This window comes from Lissotriton vulgaris, chromosome 8, assembly GCF_964263255.1.
Source record: "Lissotriton vulgaris chromosome 8, aLisVul1.2, whole genome shotgun sequence".
Lineage (NCBI taxonomy): Eukaryota > Metazoa > Chordata > Amphibia > Caudata > Salamandridae > Lissotriton > Lissotriton vulgaris.
The window spans coordinates 667969993-667985734 of record NC_141696.1 but is presented as its reverse complement, the minus strand read 5'-3'; the positions used below and the strand labels follow the sequence as shown (position 1 = coordinate 667985734).

The following is a 15742-nucleotide window of genomic DNA, read 5'->3' as shown; positions in this document are numbered from 1 at the left end:
CGCCTCCTTGGTAGAAGCGACTGTCCCTAATGAATGGAAGCACGCAATGGTGGTACCATTATTAAAAAAGGCCAACGCTGACCCCAACAATCCTTCCAACTTTCGCCCTATTTCATTGCTTTCTTGCTTCTCCAAGATTTTGGAGAAACATGTTAATTCTTTACTTAGCTCCTTTGTTGAATCCACCAATTTTCTTCATGGTTCTCAATCCGGGTTCAGGGCTGGTTTCTCCACAGAAACTACTCTCCTTGGCGTGTCAGAAACCATCAGACGCCAAGTGGATAATGGCGAGACGGTGGCACTCATCTTGCTTGACTTGAGTGCCGCTTTTGACACCGTCTCCCATTCCATCTTATTATCCACCCTGGAGGCAGTTGGTGTTGGTGGTACCGCCCTGGCCTGGATTGCTAACTTTTTGTCTGATCGCACGTTTCAAGTTTTTTCTTCCACATCTGTATCATCTACTCTCCCTTCCTCTCACGGTGTTCCCCAGGGTTCTATCCTCAGTCCCCTTTTCTTTAACCTGTACGTAAGGCCTCTTGCGTTCCTGGCTGAACAGGCTGGACTCACAATTTATTCCTACGCTGATGATACCCAAGTCATCTATTCACTATCTACTAATAAAAACCTCCCTTCCTCCTCTCTCCAAATTGGGCTGAAGCATATATCGGACTGGATGTTGAAGCACAAACTGAAGCTTAACGGGGATAAAACAGAGCTGCTCCTGTTTGGCCCTGACACCTCTCTCTGGGGCCCACACCATTGGCCTCCGGAGATGGGTCCTCTACCCACTCCATCAATGTCTGCTCGCAATCTCGGTGTGATCTTCGACAACCAACTTACTTTCAAACATCACGTTGTGAAAGTTGCAGCCACCTGTACTACCATCATCAGGTGGCTGAGAAAGATCACATGGATGCTGCCTACAGACACCTTGAGGACCGTCGTCCAGGCCCTTGTCATCTCACGCCTGGACTATGGGAACATCCTGCTCTTAGGTGCTGCCAAAGAGGTAACCAGAAAGTACCAGGTGGTACAGAATATGGCAGTCCGCCTGATTTGTCACCTTCCTGCAAGATCCTCGGTCACTCACCACAGGCGGAACCTGCACTGGTTGCGCATTGAAAGCAGAGTGCACTTTAAAGCACTCTGCTACATGCATAAAATCATGACTGATAGAGCCCCGCGCTATCTCGCTGCTCTGGTTCAGCAATATGTTCCCCCCCGTACACTCAGGTCCTCATCGCATAACAAATTTAAAATTCCGCGCATCAACAGAGCCAAAATGGGAGGCCGCTCGTTTGCCCTGTTGGCCCCATCCTTATGGAATTCTCTTCCTCAATCCTTGCGCACGGAATCGTGCTTTCTGAAATTCCGTAAGGGAATAAAAACCTGGCTTTTCAACAACTAATGTTCCTCCCTCCTTTCACCGATCAGTTTGCTCTAGCGCCGGGAAACCTCCGGGTAGCTGCGCGCTTAATAAATGTAATAATAAATAAATAGGGCAGTAGCTCCGGGGTCCTCCGAATATGAGCCCAGAACATCAACGGGCGGAGCTTTGCTATGTCAGCAATAGGGTGTCTGTGTCTGTCCTTGTCGAGAATTAAGGGAGTGAGCATCACAAGATTCCTGAAGAATTTATGCTCTGATCTTCTGAGCTCGGTTATTTTATCGAATCCCCACAACTCTGCACCGTATAGGGCTGAACTGGTTGCCCTCGAATCAAACCTGTAGGGCTGCAGCAACAGGTCTGCTATGTGAAGAGCGATGTTATTTCCCAAGGGCCCCTGTGACACGCTTATGTCCCAGTAGCATCTTGGTTAAGCTCCAGGTCATTTTAACTGAGAGTCGGACGCCTAGATAGTCAAAAGTGCTGACTCTTTCCAATGGAATCCCTTCTAACTTTGGGTTACCTTTGTAGGACCTGTGGGGGTTAAAGTTCATAAACTTGTTTTTGAGTTGTTACTAACCAAGCCCATGGTGTTGCAGAAAAGGTGGAATCTGTTGAGTAAAAGCTGAAGCCCCACCAGGGCCTTAGCAGGGTGTCATCTGCGAACAAACGGGTTGCTACCTTCCCTTCCCCTCCACCCCAAGGTTGGTGTGTCAGCAGGTTCTTGTAGCAAGAAACTAACCACTCTGTTCATATACAGAGAGAATAGGGTTGGTGCCAAAACGAAACCTTGGCGGACTCGCCTACTAACTGGTATGCGCTCAGTGAGTTGCCCATGCATCCCCATCTATTCTGGGCATAATTGCCTTCATGTAATCGTACTATCAAATTAAGGTTAGGAGACGGGAGGTCCATACCTTTAAGCACACGCCATAGTTTGTGCCTGGGGACTAGGTCAAAGGCAGCCTTTAAATCTATAAAAGCTAAACGAAGACTGCCCTGACCTATCACCACCACTTTACAATAGAGGAGCAGGAGGCGAAATACCTGGTTGATTGTACCAGCCTTTTCCCTAAAGCTGGCTTGAAATTGAGATAAAAGTTTATTCACCTCTGCCCATGTCTGGATCTTCGACAAGAGAGCCCTAAGGAAAACCTTTTGGAGGGCGTCAATCGAGCTAATGGGCCTGTGACTAAATTAGTTGTTAACCAAAGGGTACCTGAAAAATTAGAGAAGAAAATGCCTTCACCTGCCTCGTAGATAGTGGAAATGTAATAAGTGCAATTAAAGAAAACAACAATATTATAAGCCGGTTTTCTTTATAAAGGCAACATCTGAACATCTGTATACTCAAAGATAGGTTACATTTGGATAAAGCAGGTGTACATTGGTAAGATTCCGTGAAATAGAGTATCCGTTCTAGACACTGCCTATAAGAACCCTTTTCATTTATACTACCCAAACTTCCCATATTTTTTATTTTTTTTATTTTTCATTTTATTTCATTCTGTTTCCTAGATTGAACGTTTAGGAAATACAAGTGTAGAGTTAATCAGTAGATGGGATGGGACAGAAGCAGGAACACAAGCAGCTAAAAAAGCCGTATTTGTTGCATCTCTTAACATAAGTGCAATCTGTCGGGCCCTGAGATGTAATCGTTTCAACAGGAGCCACATGAGTGCGACAACAGGTGACAAGCTTCAGAAAACTTGAGCCAACTATTATAAGGGGACTTAGCGGGCACAGACAAAAACACATATCAATTAACCCACCTCACAAATAGAGAAATATATAAGAAAGCAGTGGCAGGATTTAGGGTCCCGTTGAGTTATACAAAAGTAAAATGATTGAATCCCACTCATGTGAAGCTATAGATTGGAAAGCCCCGTCAATGCAAGAACACGTTTTTATTAATTGATTGAGTTTGAGCAACGAACAACAGAAAAAAACAGGAAAAGTTACAAATAATATTGGTTTACTAAAAAATGAATCCCAGTTAAGGAACATATATAGTCATTAGACCGTTGTCAGTACGCCAAGTCTGTGAAGGCTCTGTACTCCATGCCCCTTGAGGAGGCCTGCCTGACATATTTAGAAATCCCCATCTACCTTGCACAATAAAAGTGCATCCGCTAGTGTGATAACTGCACTTTCATCAGTGCGGTAACCTCTCTTACCCCGGGATGGCAATTGAAAATAGCAGAAACGTCACCCAGTGGCAGGATGTTGGAGGAGAAGGGGAGGGGAACAGGAAAAAGCTCTTTTGTTTCCCTGTGGAAAAACCACCAGGGAGTAACTATTTCCAAGAAGGGAATAACAAAATAAAGACATTCTGTGAATTGGTTTCTACAAAATGGTGAATACCGAACGAATGGAAATTTTCAATTGAACAATTTAGTGAATTGGTTTCTCAGTAATTGTATTCTATGAATTTGTTTTTTTATGAAATTCCATGCAAGAGTGATATGGGCCCTAATGCAAGTAAGCAAATGGGTCCCCTCGACCCCGGTAGGGTAGCAAAAGACAGTCATAATATGGATACAGCAGGTACCGCATCTCCCTGTTGAGAGGGGCCCATAAGTGTCACCACTTACACAAAAGGCTTCATTTACTTAAGATTTAAACACAATTCAATTGACCATTTGAGTCTCACTGGTAATAAACCCAACCCGGTCAGTACTAAGAAACCACGTTTGTAAGGTAAGTTATATTTGTGGGATTTATGATTGGGTTCAAACTGCAACCACTTTGCCAGACAAGAAACATCCTTGGGACATTCTTGTCCCATTTGTACTTTATGTAATAGCTGTACAGACTGAAAGAATATGAGGGACAAAATGCAGGTTTGCTTCATATGTTTCCTCCTATTTCAACCATGTCCACCATGGCATGGAAAGAGCTTTGTGCTTTCTGAAGAAAATGAAGACATTTAGAGAATTAAGGGAAAATGTGCCGAGATTGGTGGTCCTTTACATATCAGTTTGTTTGCACATTTTCTTCCCAATCCCTTCGATTTGGGCAAGCAGGAATTACATTGTATGAGCCCCTTGTCGCATTTTACCGCCGCTAGCATTGAGGTGGTGGTTTCTGTGTTAACTTGGTATTGTGCAAGGGTGTGCTGGAGAATCAAATGCCTTTAAGGCGCGAAAATATTTTTTTTCTTCATTAATGTACTTTGGTTTGGTAACCCAAGAACTGAAAACTTTATAATCTATTGTACATCCTTTGACTAGGAAATTGTTCTTGGACCGAGGAGAAAGAACTAGCTTACTTTGCAGTTCTCAATATTCAGAGAGAGTATGAAACACGCGAAGAAGCACTTCTTTCTCTGTGCTACCTCTCGGGCAACCAAATATCCACTGAAGTCAAGGAGAATTGAAAAGAAATAAGGTTAACCCAGGAGCATAATTTTGCCAGGGGACTGAAAGCATCAAAATGAAAACATGAATTAAAAAACAAGTGCTTTCATGCAGTCTGTCAGAACAGACTACATGCATCCACAGTACTGGTGCTGTGCTCCAGATCTCCTGCGACCTCACTATCCATTCCTGCTCAGTGCCTTGGTGCTCTTCAAGCTCTACGCTCATCATGAGCAGTGGACTACTTCTCTCGGCCTCTCAAGGACTGGTTAAGAAGTCAATATTTGCTTGTAGAGATCCCATACCGAATTTAAGTGCAAGAAATATTGTACACAGCCTCAAAAGTGAATGCTGCCTACAGGAGTACTTTCAAGTAAGCGCACTGCTGAATGAGCTTAGAACTCTTAAATAGAATAATTGCTTGCAAAACTTTAGTGCAATGTCCAATCAGACCCTGGAGTGACGCTTCATGCCAGAAGCACATGAGAGAAAAAAGTATAAAAGGTGATCTGTGACCATTTATCAAGCAACATTTTCTATGCAAATTTAAGAGGAGTACAAGCTCCCGCATCGTACCGTTTTTGTTCTCCAGAAAATCAGTGGATTACCATCATCATACGAATGTCTAACCACCGTCTTTACTACTTCAGCATACACGAGTTGCACCTGCGAAACCAGGGCTCTTCAACCTTTTCTGTAAAAAGAGCTACTTATGTTTAATCAAACTCATGGAGAGACACTAATGTCATTTGTATTGCAATAGTGACCACATCAGACAAGATTAAATTAGTGGTCAGCATATGCAGGGTTACTACCAGAGTTCACCTCAGTGCATCAGGCCTGTTTGCAAGCAACAATCTATAAAAAGGCTTTGCCAATATGGAATGCCTGGATGTGTGTAATTCATAACAGCCATAGCTACAGTGCATCTGGCACCAAGGTAATACAATTTGTAAAAATTCTTCTGAATGCCACATTATTTATCACTCAAATTTCAGCTTTAAATATATTTTGGAAATTCAGTCATTTTTCTCCAAATATCAGCTACTGAGTTTTGAAAATAAAAGATATTTTCATCTCAAATATACTACCTAAATATAGGTATACCTATATAAATTCAACTAAGTAAAAGCTTCTAATTTAGTAGTCTGGGCTGTAGACAGGCTTTCAAGAACCTGGAGAGCTACTCATTGGAGAAACCTGTGCTAAGCACTAGTTCCCTCCGGCACAACTCTTTCGAGGTAACCAGCCAGAGCTACAGTGCCAATATTATGTAAATAAATATAAATCGTGTAGCCACACACAAGATATTTTAAATGCTTGTGTACAGATTGCTTTGTAGGCTACTACAACGAAGATAGATGGCTATCACCAGGGCAGCGTTTTGCCCAGTGACTATTTTTTCCATACTGGTTTTGCTCAAGTCATAAAAGGAAGAGGTTCTGGTGGACGCTGGCATACCCAAATGAAGGATCCTACACATAAGTTAGGATTGCTGCCACCAATTCATTCATCCCCAAGCCATAACCACAGAACATTAATTCGGCCTACATAGCTAGTAATACAAAGGTCCCTAAAGAAAAACTCATTCTGCTCAAGGGATATTTTCCTACTAATATGACCATCAAATACAGACTGACGCTTTTTAGGTTTTGTCTTCACAGCGCTGAGCTTGAGAAATCTATTGTTTTGAATGTGAACTTAAAAGGGACTTGCATCCAGCCTTCTCTCTTTCCTAGCTACTCATTGGTTTATGTGCGTGCTACCTACTTTTCCTTCATTCTATTGGTTGTGGCATATTTTTCTGCATTTACCAATGCTTGCTCCTCATCTGCTTCTCTTATCCGTTTCCCATAGTCAAAATACTGTCAACATCCGCTTTGGTGGAACTATTTTTACATTACGTTGTCCCTCTTTTGCTTTTTACTCTTGCAGCATATTTATATAACAATTTATCACCCGAGAGATTAAATGATTTGCATTGAATCACAGGATGTTGCGCCACCAAGACTTGAACCAGGATCCCCAGCTATCAAGTCAGCAGCTCGCCACATCCTCTCCACCCCGTGTTATTTGTCGGGGAGCTCTTTCCTTCGATGATTGATAAAACAGCCAGCCGCAGTCGGTACTGGCAGTACCTGCAGGGCGGTGATGTGGGGAGGCGGAGGGGCAGGCTGGGGGCTAGTAATGTATGGAATACGGACGTTTACAGGTAAGTAAACATATAAATAAATAAAACTAATTTTGTTGCGCGCACTGCATCGTGCAGGTACTCCGACTGCGGCTGAAAACAGCTCTTTATTCATCATATAGCTGAAACCGATGTATTACCAATGCTTGTTTGAGATTAGATGCTGCTTTTGCAAGGTTTCTTGCTTTCCTGTGCACAATATTCAAGCTTACTTTACTTGTTTTTTTAAAAATAATACGAAATATTTAGCAACGCCCTCTTTACTAACCAGACAATAATGGGACTTGTGCAGTTTGGATTTGGCTTTATTGATATTTTTTCTAAATGTTGCTACTTTTTAAAAATGTCATGACTGCTTTAAGCACCATAACAATATGTGAAATTCATAAATGCTTGGTATAAGTTTTTTTCTGCAGTAAGGCAATCGTTTTAGAAGTACTAAATGCGCACGGTACAAGATCAGGTCTAGACAGGAGCAATTTCTTCCCTTGCAATTATACGGCTACCACCAATTTTGTCTTTTCTCAGAACTGCGTCCTGCAGCAATTTCCACTAAATGCTGAACAGTTCTTTATTGAAGAAGGAGAAACATTATCGGGCAATGATTGGCCTGGCAGGTTTTATTTTTATTGCAAAAGGTTAGTGATTAGTTTTTCACAGAAGTAATCCTGTAAAAAGGCCTTCAAAATATCCAAGGACTGGATAAAGTTTGCTCTAAACTAGATAGACATCTAGAAGAAGCAAAGAGTGCTTAAAGTGCCGAGTTCATATTTCCAAATCTGTTTGCAATGTTGCAGCATACAAAGCCATGAAAAAAATCGACGCTCCTTCCCGACCAAATCATGCTTTTCCAAGTTAGCCCCATATAATCATCATCAAGCGGTCAAGCTGCAGGTACAACAAGGCACAGAAAAAGGCCATTACAAGGAAATGAGACTTGCTACAGTGAAAAAAGCAACATTAAAAGAGCGTCAAGTATGGTGTGCTGGTTAGGGCTGTCTACCTTAATAAGGCAAGGGTCCTATGTCACTACTCTTGCAGTCCCCCTGCCTCATTTAGAGTCTGTGTATTTTGACAAATGAGACTCACCGTAGGAAAGCCTAAGCAGGCCGCTAGGTTTAGGCCACTGAAGGGCCTGGCTTACATAGAATGCACCTTCTAAAGCAGATTTTACTACCCGAAAAGTGCCCATGGAAAACATGGCAGACAAGGACAGGGGACAAAAAAGCTGCCAAATGCAGTGTACCAAAGTGTGCCCAGACAGCCAACTTAGTGACATTTTTCTTCAGCCACCTGGGTATGAGGGAGAAAAAACTTGGTTTATTGGACTCTGCCCACATTAGGACCCAGAGAAAGCGCCAGTCAGAATTTAGCTTTTGCTTTCAGGGGTTTTCATTCCACATTCCCTTGCAGCTTTAAAACCAAATACTGTTCAACAGGTCTTATTAACAGACAGGCATACACATCTATGATGCAGAAAACCTTCAGACAGATGACGCTTTTGGAACAAAAATTGTTGGGCTAGACTGCTCTGCCTTTTGTTACAGTACTTTGGAGGTGTTATGTTGGTTCTATTAGGAGCAGTGTAAAAAAACTGTTTGGACAAATCATTTGTTGTTCGAACCCAAAAGAACCGTTATATTTTTTTTAAATTACATATTACCCAGGTTCTGAGGGACACAGGGTCAACCCCGTTGTTTTTATAAATCTTTCAGAGTGATGCCAATGGAGTCTGAAAGTATGGATCATACTGTCCTCCCTGGCAAACTAGAGAACATGTGCAGCATTGGTGGAACTGCAGTATGATGACTCAAGGCTTTACCAGACTCTGCTCACCGGGTGAAGTTGGGTTCCTACATTCACACATCTACCACAGTTTTGAATGGTGTACGCCAAGAGCCTCTGCATTTCCCCCATTCTTCATGGAATACATAACTGAATTGGTGCATGTTCTTTAACTATACAACATAGGAGAACATGTCTATGTTAATGAGATTCAGCTACCTAGTATAATCACAGATATCCATAAGAGTTGGTGTCCGGTAGTGGACTGATCCCACACATAGAAAATAACTTGTTCTTGCTGAAAGCTTAATGATACAAGGTCCTTTTGACTGAGCTGAGAGTGCCAAGTGTGCATCCTTCCGACAGGCCTACCATCACTGTTTCCTGGAGTGTTGTGCACAGTCCAAGTGTGGCCTTTGTTGCAGTCCAATTTTCAATCCCACATATCAATGTACCTAACAGAGTTTTCTCCGATGTCAAAGTTAGACATAATGATACATCCTCCACAAAGATTTGCACAGCATATGGTATGTATATTCAGGACTCTAGTGATCCTGCCCCTACCCTGCTTGGTAACGAAAATTAATAATGTGGGGTACATTTTTATAGATTAAAAAAAGAACAATTATTTTTTCCCACGTGAACATGGCTAGACCATTGAGATGATGAGCACGCTGCAAAGATCGCCAAATCAAAGGAGAGAGTGAGGACTAAGTAAGCTAGTCCGAATCCCCAGGATTATATGTCAAAATCAATAAGGACTAGCTATGTTTGGGGGAGGGAGACTCAATGAAGTACGCGTGCTGGCAAACCCATTGGTTTGTTCATGAAGCCCTCACCCACCAACCTAGTTGGCGGCATGCTTCATCATCGGGCCCACCACAGTGACACAGAGTGTGTCCCGGGTGTGCTCCAATGCCAGTTTACTGCGGAGCTGGTATGTTCGCTGAGTGTGCAGTGTAGTGAGTGAGAAAGTGAAGGTTAAAAAGCTATACAGTGGGTCCCAGTACCCGAGGGTAAATAGATAAACTTTAATTACTGGGCCCCTGTAGGCTACTAAAAAGGCAGATGGACGTGTTGGAGTGCGAATTATGACCTCCTGCGTCCTGTGTGGTCTACATGTTTCAGTCAGGCCTTTTTTTATTTAAAACTGGCTTTCCTCAGGACCAAGTGAGTATGTGAAAAAGGTGCAGATAAATAAATAAATAATAAAGTTACTAAATTATAGTTCGGGCACCGCAGAAGGACGACAGGTCCAAGGAGGATCTAGATCGGCAATTTCGGTCTCTTTCTCTGCCAGGTGACCCAAGGAAGCTTTTTACAGCAAATAGCCTGCTAAAGCAAGAGGGAATACCCCTCTAACATATAACGCACCTTAGGGAGTGCGACACAAAGTAAAATAACACAATCACTATAATTTAGTAACTTTATTTATTTATTTATTTATTTATCTGCACCTTTTTCACATACTCACTTGGTCCTGAGGAAAGGCAGTTTTAAATTAAAAAAGGCCTGGCTGAAACATGTAGACCACACAGGACGCAGGAGGCCATAATTCGCACTCCAACACACCCATCTGCCTTTTTAGTAGCTAACAGGGGCCCAGTAATTAAAGTTTATCTATTTACCCTCGAGTACTGGGACCCACTGTATAGCTTTTTAACCTTCACTTTCTCACTCACTACACTGCACACTCCGCGAACATACCAGCTCCGCAGTAAACTGGCGTCGAAGCACACCCGGGACACACTTGGTGTCACTGTGGTGGGCCCGAAGATGAAGCATGCCACCAACTAGGTTGGTGGGTGAGGGCTTCATGAACAAACCAATGGGTTTGCCAGTACGCGTACTTCATTGAGTCTCCCTCCCCCAAACATAGCTAGTCCTTATTGATTTTGACACGCTGCAAAGATGTCACTGAATTACCACTAAAGGCTCTGAAACAGACGATTTAAAAAAGAATTAAAACACTACAACAGGACCATGAAGATCAACAATAAAGAAGGCAACAAGCAATGTCACATGAAAATCCCTTTGTGGTGGGGCTGGAGAGCTCAAAGGGAGAGAAAGAGCATGCATGTGTGAGAGTGTACATACAGAAATGCCTCCAAACAAAGGTGGATGGGTAATTTTAATATTCGAAATCTAATACCGCAATGTTTAGCAAAATACCTAGGGCATCAAACAATGCAGTTTCCCCGAATATTTTATGATTGGAGTTGGCATAGTAAATAACCCACTCCTTCATGTTGCTTTTCTTAAAAAGAAATAAGGCCATTACAGAAAAGAACAGAGGAGATAAAATGGTTCAAACACCAAATTGTGTCCTTGTCTGATACGCTCAAGTAGTTTTTCTGTCCTATTTGAGTTCCCAGCAAGGGGGAGAAACACAAATAGGGGACTATAATGACATGTTGTTGCTCATGCACGACAAGCAGCAGACATAGGGAAGGAGTGCAAAAATGGCAGTTGATTACACACGTAACTGCACATGCACACACAACCCCATAAGAGGCTCTAGAACTTTAACGGAACTTCCAGCCCTACCAAGTGCAATGCATATTCAAAACGCGTAGCTCGAGGAGCGCGCCATTAGGGCCCGGCCCCTCGCCACGCCCCCGGCAACTTAGGCGACCGGGCTAGCCCAATGGGCGACCGGCCGCGGGAATCCCTTCCGGGGCAGCAGTGACGCACGTCCGGTGCAGGAGAGGGCGGAGACTCAGGCCTATTTAGGCTCTTGGAACTTTGGTCCGGTCTCTTTCCTCGCCTGCACCGGACGGACCCTGGACTGCCCCCCTCCTGTTTATCGACTCCCACCCACCCGTCCCTTGGATTAGTAGTTTGAGGGGGGGGTTTGCGGAAAAGAGGCCAAAGAACATGGACATGGATTTACAGGGTTAACGGGAGTCCTCCTTGCGTACTCCCTAGGCCAGCACTGAGGGGAGAGATGGTAAACTCTCTGCAGGGAGAATGAGGCCACCAGCTGGGTAGGCAAGGGCGGCAGGTCACGAATTAGGGCAGGGGGCAGCGGCCCCTTGGTATTCCCTACGAGCCTCCTGGGATCCTGGGCAGCCCGGTGGTCGAGGGGTGGGCCCCTAATATGGCGGACAAGGACCAGAGAGCAGGGGCCCACCACTCAAGGACGCAGGTGGATTGTGCCTTGCATGGGTGCTCAGATTTGGAGATGCGAGCCAGAGGGCCCCTTAGTGCTGGGGGAAAAGTAATTAGTCTAATAGAGAGAAATTTTGAATGTCGATATTAAAAATGTGTTATTGATTTGATCAATTTTAATATGTACTGTTTCAGTCATGTTTATGAATGTTGAAAATTAAACATGGCCGTTTTACACCCACTCTCCGAAGTATAGAATTTGATTGTGGGATGTGTCATTTGACTTGGCAGGCGGGGCGGGAGAGCATGCTGGGGGGTCCGGTCCCTAATAGTAAGGTCCTCGCTTCCCCCAAAGGACTGCAGATTATTACGTAAATCTGTGGCACCTGACAAGGCTCCCGGAAGCTGCGCCTAAGAGAAAGCTAAGCTGACCGCGTAGGTCAGCTGAGCTGCTTTCAGGTAACTGACATGCAAAGTATTTTTTAATAACAGTGCAATATATGCGGGCCTGGCAGCCTTTGCCCTCCCTGGCTTGCACAGTTCTCTGGACACTTTGTTAGAGGCCCACTTCTTTGTTGAACAGTGTAGTGGTAACTGCTACTGGTGAGTGGATGAGACTGCAGTGAAAGGCCTTTCTCTTGCTCATATCCTCGTAGGTTAGTCACCCAAGGCTGGACTGATGGTAGCGGGCACCAGGCATTTCCCATGTGGGCCGGTGGGGTGGACCCAGTTTTGCGCCTGTGGGGTCCATTTTGTTACAGTGATGCAGTATCCGCCCCATGTAACAAAAGCGGGAGCGGTGCTTCTTGCTACCACCACCTCCCCTCCCGCTCCCCCAATCCCACCCCCGGTCGAGCAGCAATCTGCCAGGGCTGGTTGCTGTTCCCAGTCCAACCCTGTAGTCACCCTCCCTCGGAGCAAAGAAGTCCAAATCCCTATAAAACCTTTGGTCACAAATTCAGGAACTGCTTAAGAGTGCACAAGCGAAGTTCAAAGAACAGTACACTTCTGTATACAGTGCAATGAAAAACACGTTTTACTTCATTTGTTAGACTAAAATGATGTTGAGCATCCTTGCTGATTTTAGTTAGACTAAAAATATTTTGAGCACTTCTACTGACAAACATGAAACAAAGGTAAAAATGAATCACAAGTCCTAGTGTGATATTTAGGGGAAAGGGTGACAGAAATTAAAATCCTTAGAAACTTCTCAAAGAATTTATAAACCAATAGAAGCTGTGGGCACAACAATTTCATGAACTATGACAAACCAGACAGTCCGGGGTTCACGGGAGGATGACCAGCTAATGTTTTTTGTTTCCGTGGTAGTCAATCAGCGAAATGTTACCACATCATATCGCAGTTCCCTTCCCTATACTGCGGAAAACATTATTTTTTTTAAACACCCAGCCCAATCAGAACACTGAGGTTTGTCCATCTCCTGGCAGAAAGTCTTACATTTGAACTTAAAGTCCCAATCACGCCATGCCAGAGCGAATCAGAGCATGGACTAGAGTCAAAGGCGGCTTCAAATTCATCCGGGCAAAAAACAATCTGGTTTCCCATCCATTTAGATCAGTTGCATGCGAGCCATCTGAGGTTCAAAGCAAGTGGCTCTCCTCTCTTATGAATGAAGTCACAAAATTTGGACAGCGCTGCATCTGTTTTAGGGCTATTTTCATACCATTACATTACACAAAAGCAGTAGTTTTAGAAATATAAGTGATTACTCACAATAAAGGGTCACTAAAGTGCCTACCATATAGGCGTTTGAACGTCATACATAGGGACACTGAAAACATGGAAATGTCACACATAAGCAAACTTAAAACGTGGCAGCCATGCACATCCTAATTTGATGATCCATATAAAGACAGATCTCAAGGCACAGGACCGACATAAGACATGCATAACTTACTTGTTAAGTACTTTGGGATCTTAAAACAAAAATATTGCTAAAACTACTGAGTGACATTACTAACGTAAACGAACAATTGCTGCAACATATATATATATATATATATATATATATATATATATATATTTTTTTTTTTGTTAAAAAGGCTGGTTTGTAACGATCAGGTCTTCATCCTACAATGTACCATACTTGTTTTCTGAGAACAAACGTTATATTTATTACTTTTTAATTCTGTGACGAACGGGCCTGCCCGTTTCTATAGCAATTTAAACACGGGCTCCGAAAAAAATCATAGAAATACCACTAAACCAATAAACTAACTTGGGCTGCCCTTTTAGATATAAATCAATTTTAATAGTGAGCCCCATACACCACAGGGCCGGTGTTATTTATCATGCAACGTTTTTCTCCAAACCACCATTGCTAATCATGAAGCAAATAAATCTTTAAAAAGCATCTGTCTGAAGGCTTTTAATTTACTAGAGCCCTGTTCTCACTATGTCCCACACTACTTATTAAGCAGAAAAAAAGATGCCTTCAGAGTAAGGCAGGCCAAGGCGGCAGATTAGTGAACTATAATGAGAAATTCTAGTAAACAATTCCAGGCAGGGAAGTAATATCCATTTATTTCCTTACTGCATTAAAAATGCATAGCAACAGAAACACTAGAGTCAGGTGGAAGAAGAATAAGCCAAAAATGGAAGGAAAACAGAATCAATTTGCTTACAAATTGGAAGCAGCTCCGAACGCTGGGCTCAATGTTGCTGCCGCCAAACGATGCCACCTCTCCCAGCTGCCGGGGGATCTGGATGGAGTCATGCAAGAGAAGGCCCAATCTGCGCTGGTCGCAGAACCCACTGGAACTTGCCACTTGTTTAAACAAATCTGTGGAAGAGAAGATGTGATAGGAGTTACTGCAACGGCAATATGAAATTAAGCGAAGTCATCTAATCCAAGTGTCTTCAAGCCGTAAGAAGCAACTCAAAAGCAATTGGCACCAATAGGTAGATGCCACCTGTAAACCTCCTGAGAGCCACAGCATTTTAGAGGTTTTGACAAATTAACAAATACCCTAGTACCCAAACAAATATCTGGTCAAGCAACTTTTTGAAAAATCACTATAAACTGGAACATCTTGAGTTCGTCCTGCCTAAATCCCATGATCCTAATGACAGAGCGCGATTGTGCAATTTGTAGGGGTGTATTATAATCACGTGCAGTTTGCACCTGCATATATTCTTTTGCCGTGTTAACATTTGGCTATTAGAATTTGAAATGTAATAACGTGTTAAGTGAAGGGATGGAGATACTTCGTACAACGTGGAGAAATTAACATTGTAATCGCGATCTAAATGGTGAAAATCTTAATGTTCGTTTATAAATGACTAATGAGAATTATTTCACTGAGATGTGAAGCACTGATTTGAACGAACACAATATTAATGTTCATGTATACGTGTGATGAACGGAGCTCATATTAACTCTTATGTGAGCCAAATTTGTAGGCCTCGTGTATTTTTCCTTGGCTCTCATAGCTGAAGCGTCCGTAATGTTCATGTATATGACAAATCTTTTTCTTTCTCACGTTTCTGTTGGAGGTGGAGGAATTCATTTCTGTTCGCTAGAATAACGCTTTGTTTTAGGAGCTAGGCTTAGGGAGGAAAGGAAACATTTGAACGAGTAGTGCTGATAATGTGAGACAGTGTTTTTTCTCACTGGGGAAGGCCTGGGAATCTAGGTCATTGAGCCAGAGGATGGAAGTATCAAAACCAACTGGAAAACTACGTACAAGGAGGTGTCTAGCTGGATGGGATGATTGCATGATGGGAAATGGGATTTTGGTGCTGGAATTAGGGACTGTGCCCCGGGGATTTAGTTAGGAGAAAAGATCTGACTGGAGAGAGAGGAAGCATCTTGGAACGAGCTCTGTAGCTTTCTGCTACTTGACCCATTCAACGTGAGTGCACTTCTTAGGAAGTCTTCATGCA

The 15742-nt window shown here is 43.1% G+C and overlaps 1 protein-coding gene across 3 annotated transcripts in view; it reads right to left on the bottom strand.

Moving 5' to 3' along the window:
• DMD (dystrophin) overlaps nucleotides 1-15742 on the bottom strand; it is a 4652165-nt gene that overhangs the window by 298003 nt on the left and 4338420 nt on the right. For all 3 annotated transcript variants that reach the window (XM_086934537.1, XM_086934536.1, XM_086934538.1), the window contains one exon: nucleotides 14482-14639. In XM_086934537.1, coding sequence (XP_086790663.1) covers nucleotides 14482-14639 — 158 coding nt within the window. The remainder of the gene's footprint in view (nucleotides 1-14481; nucleotides 14640-15742) is intronic.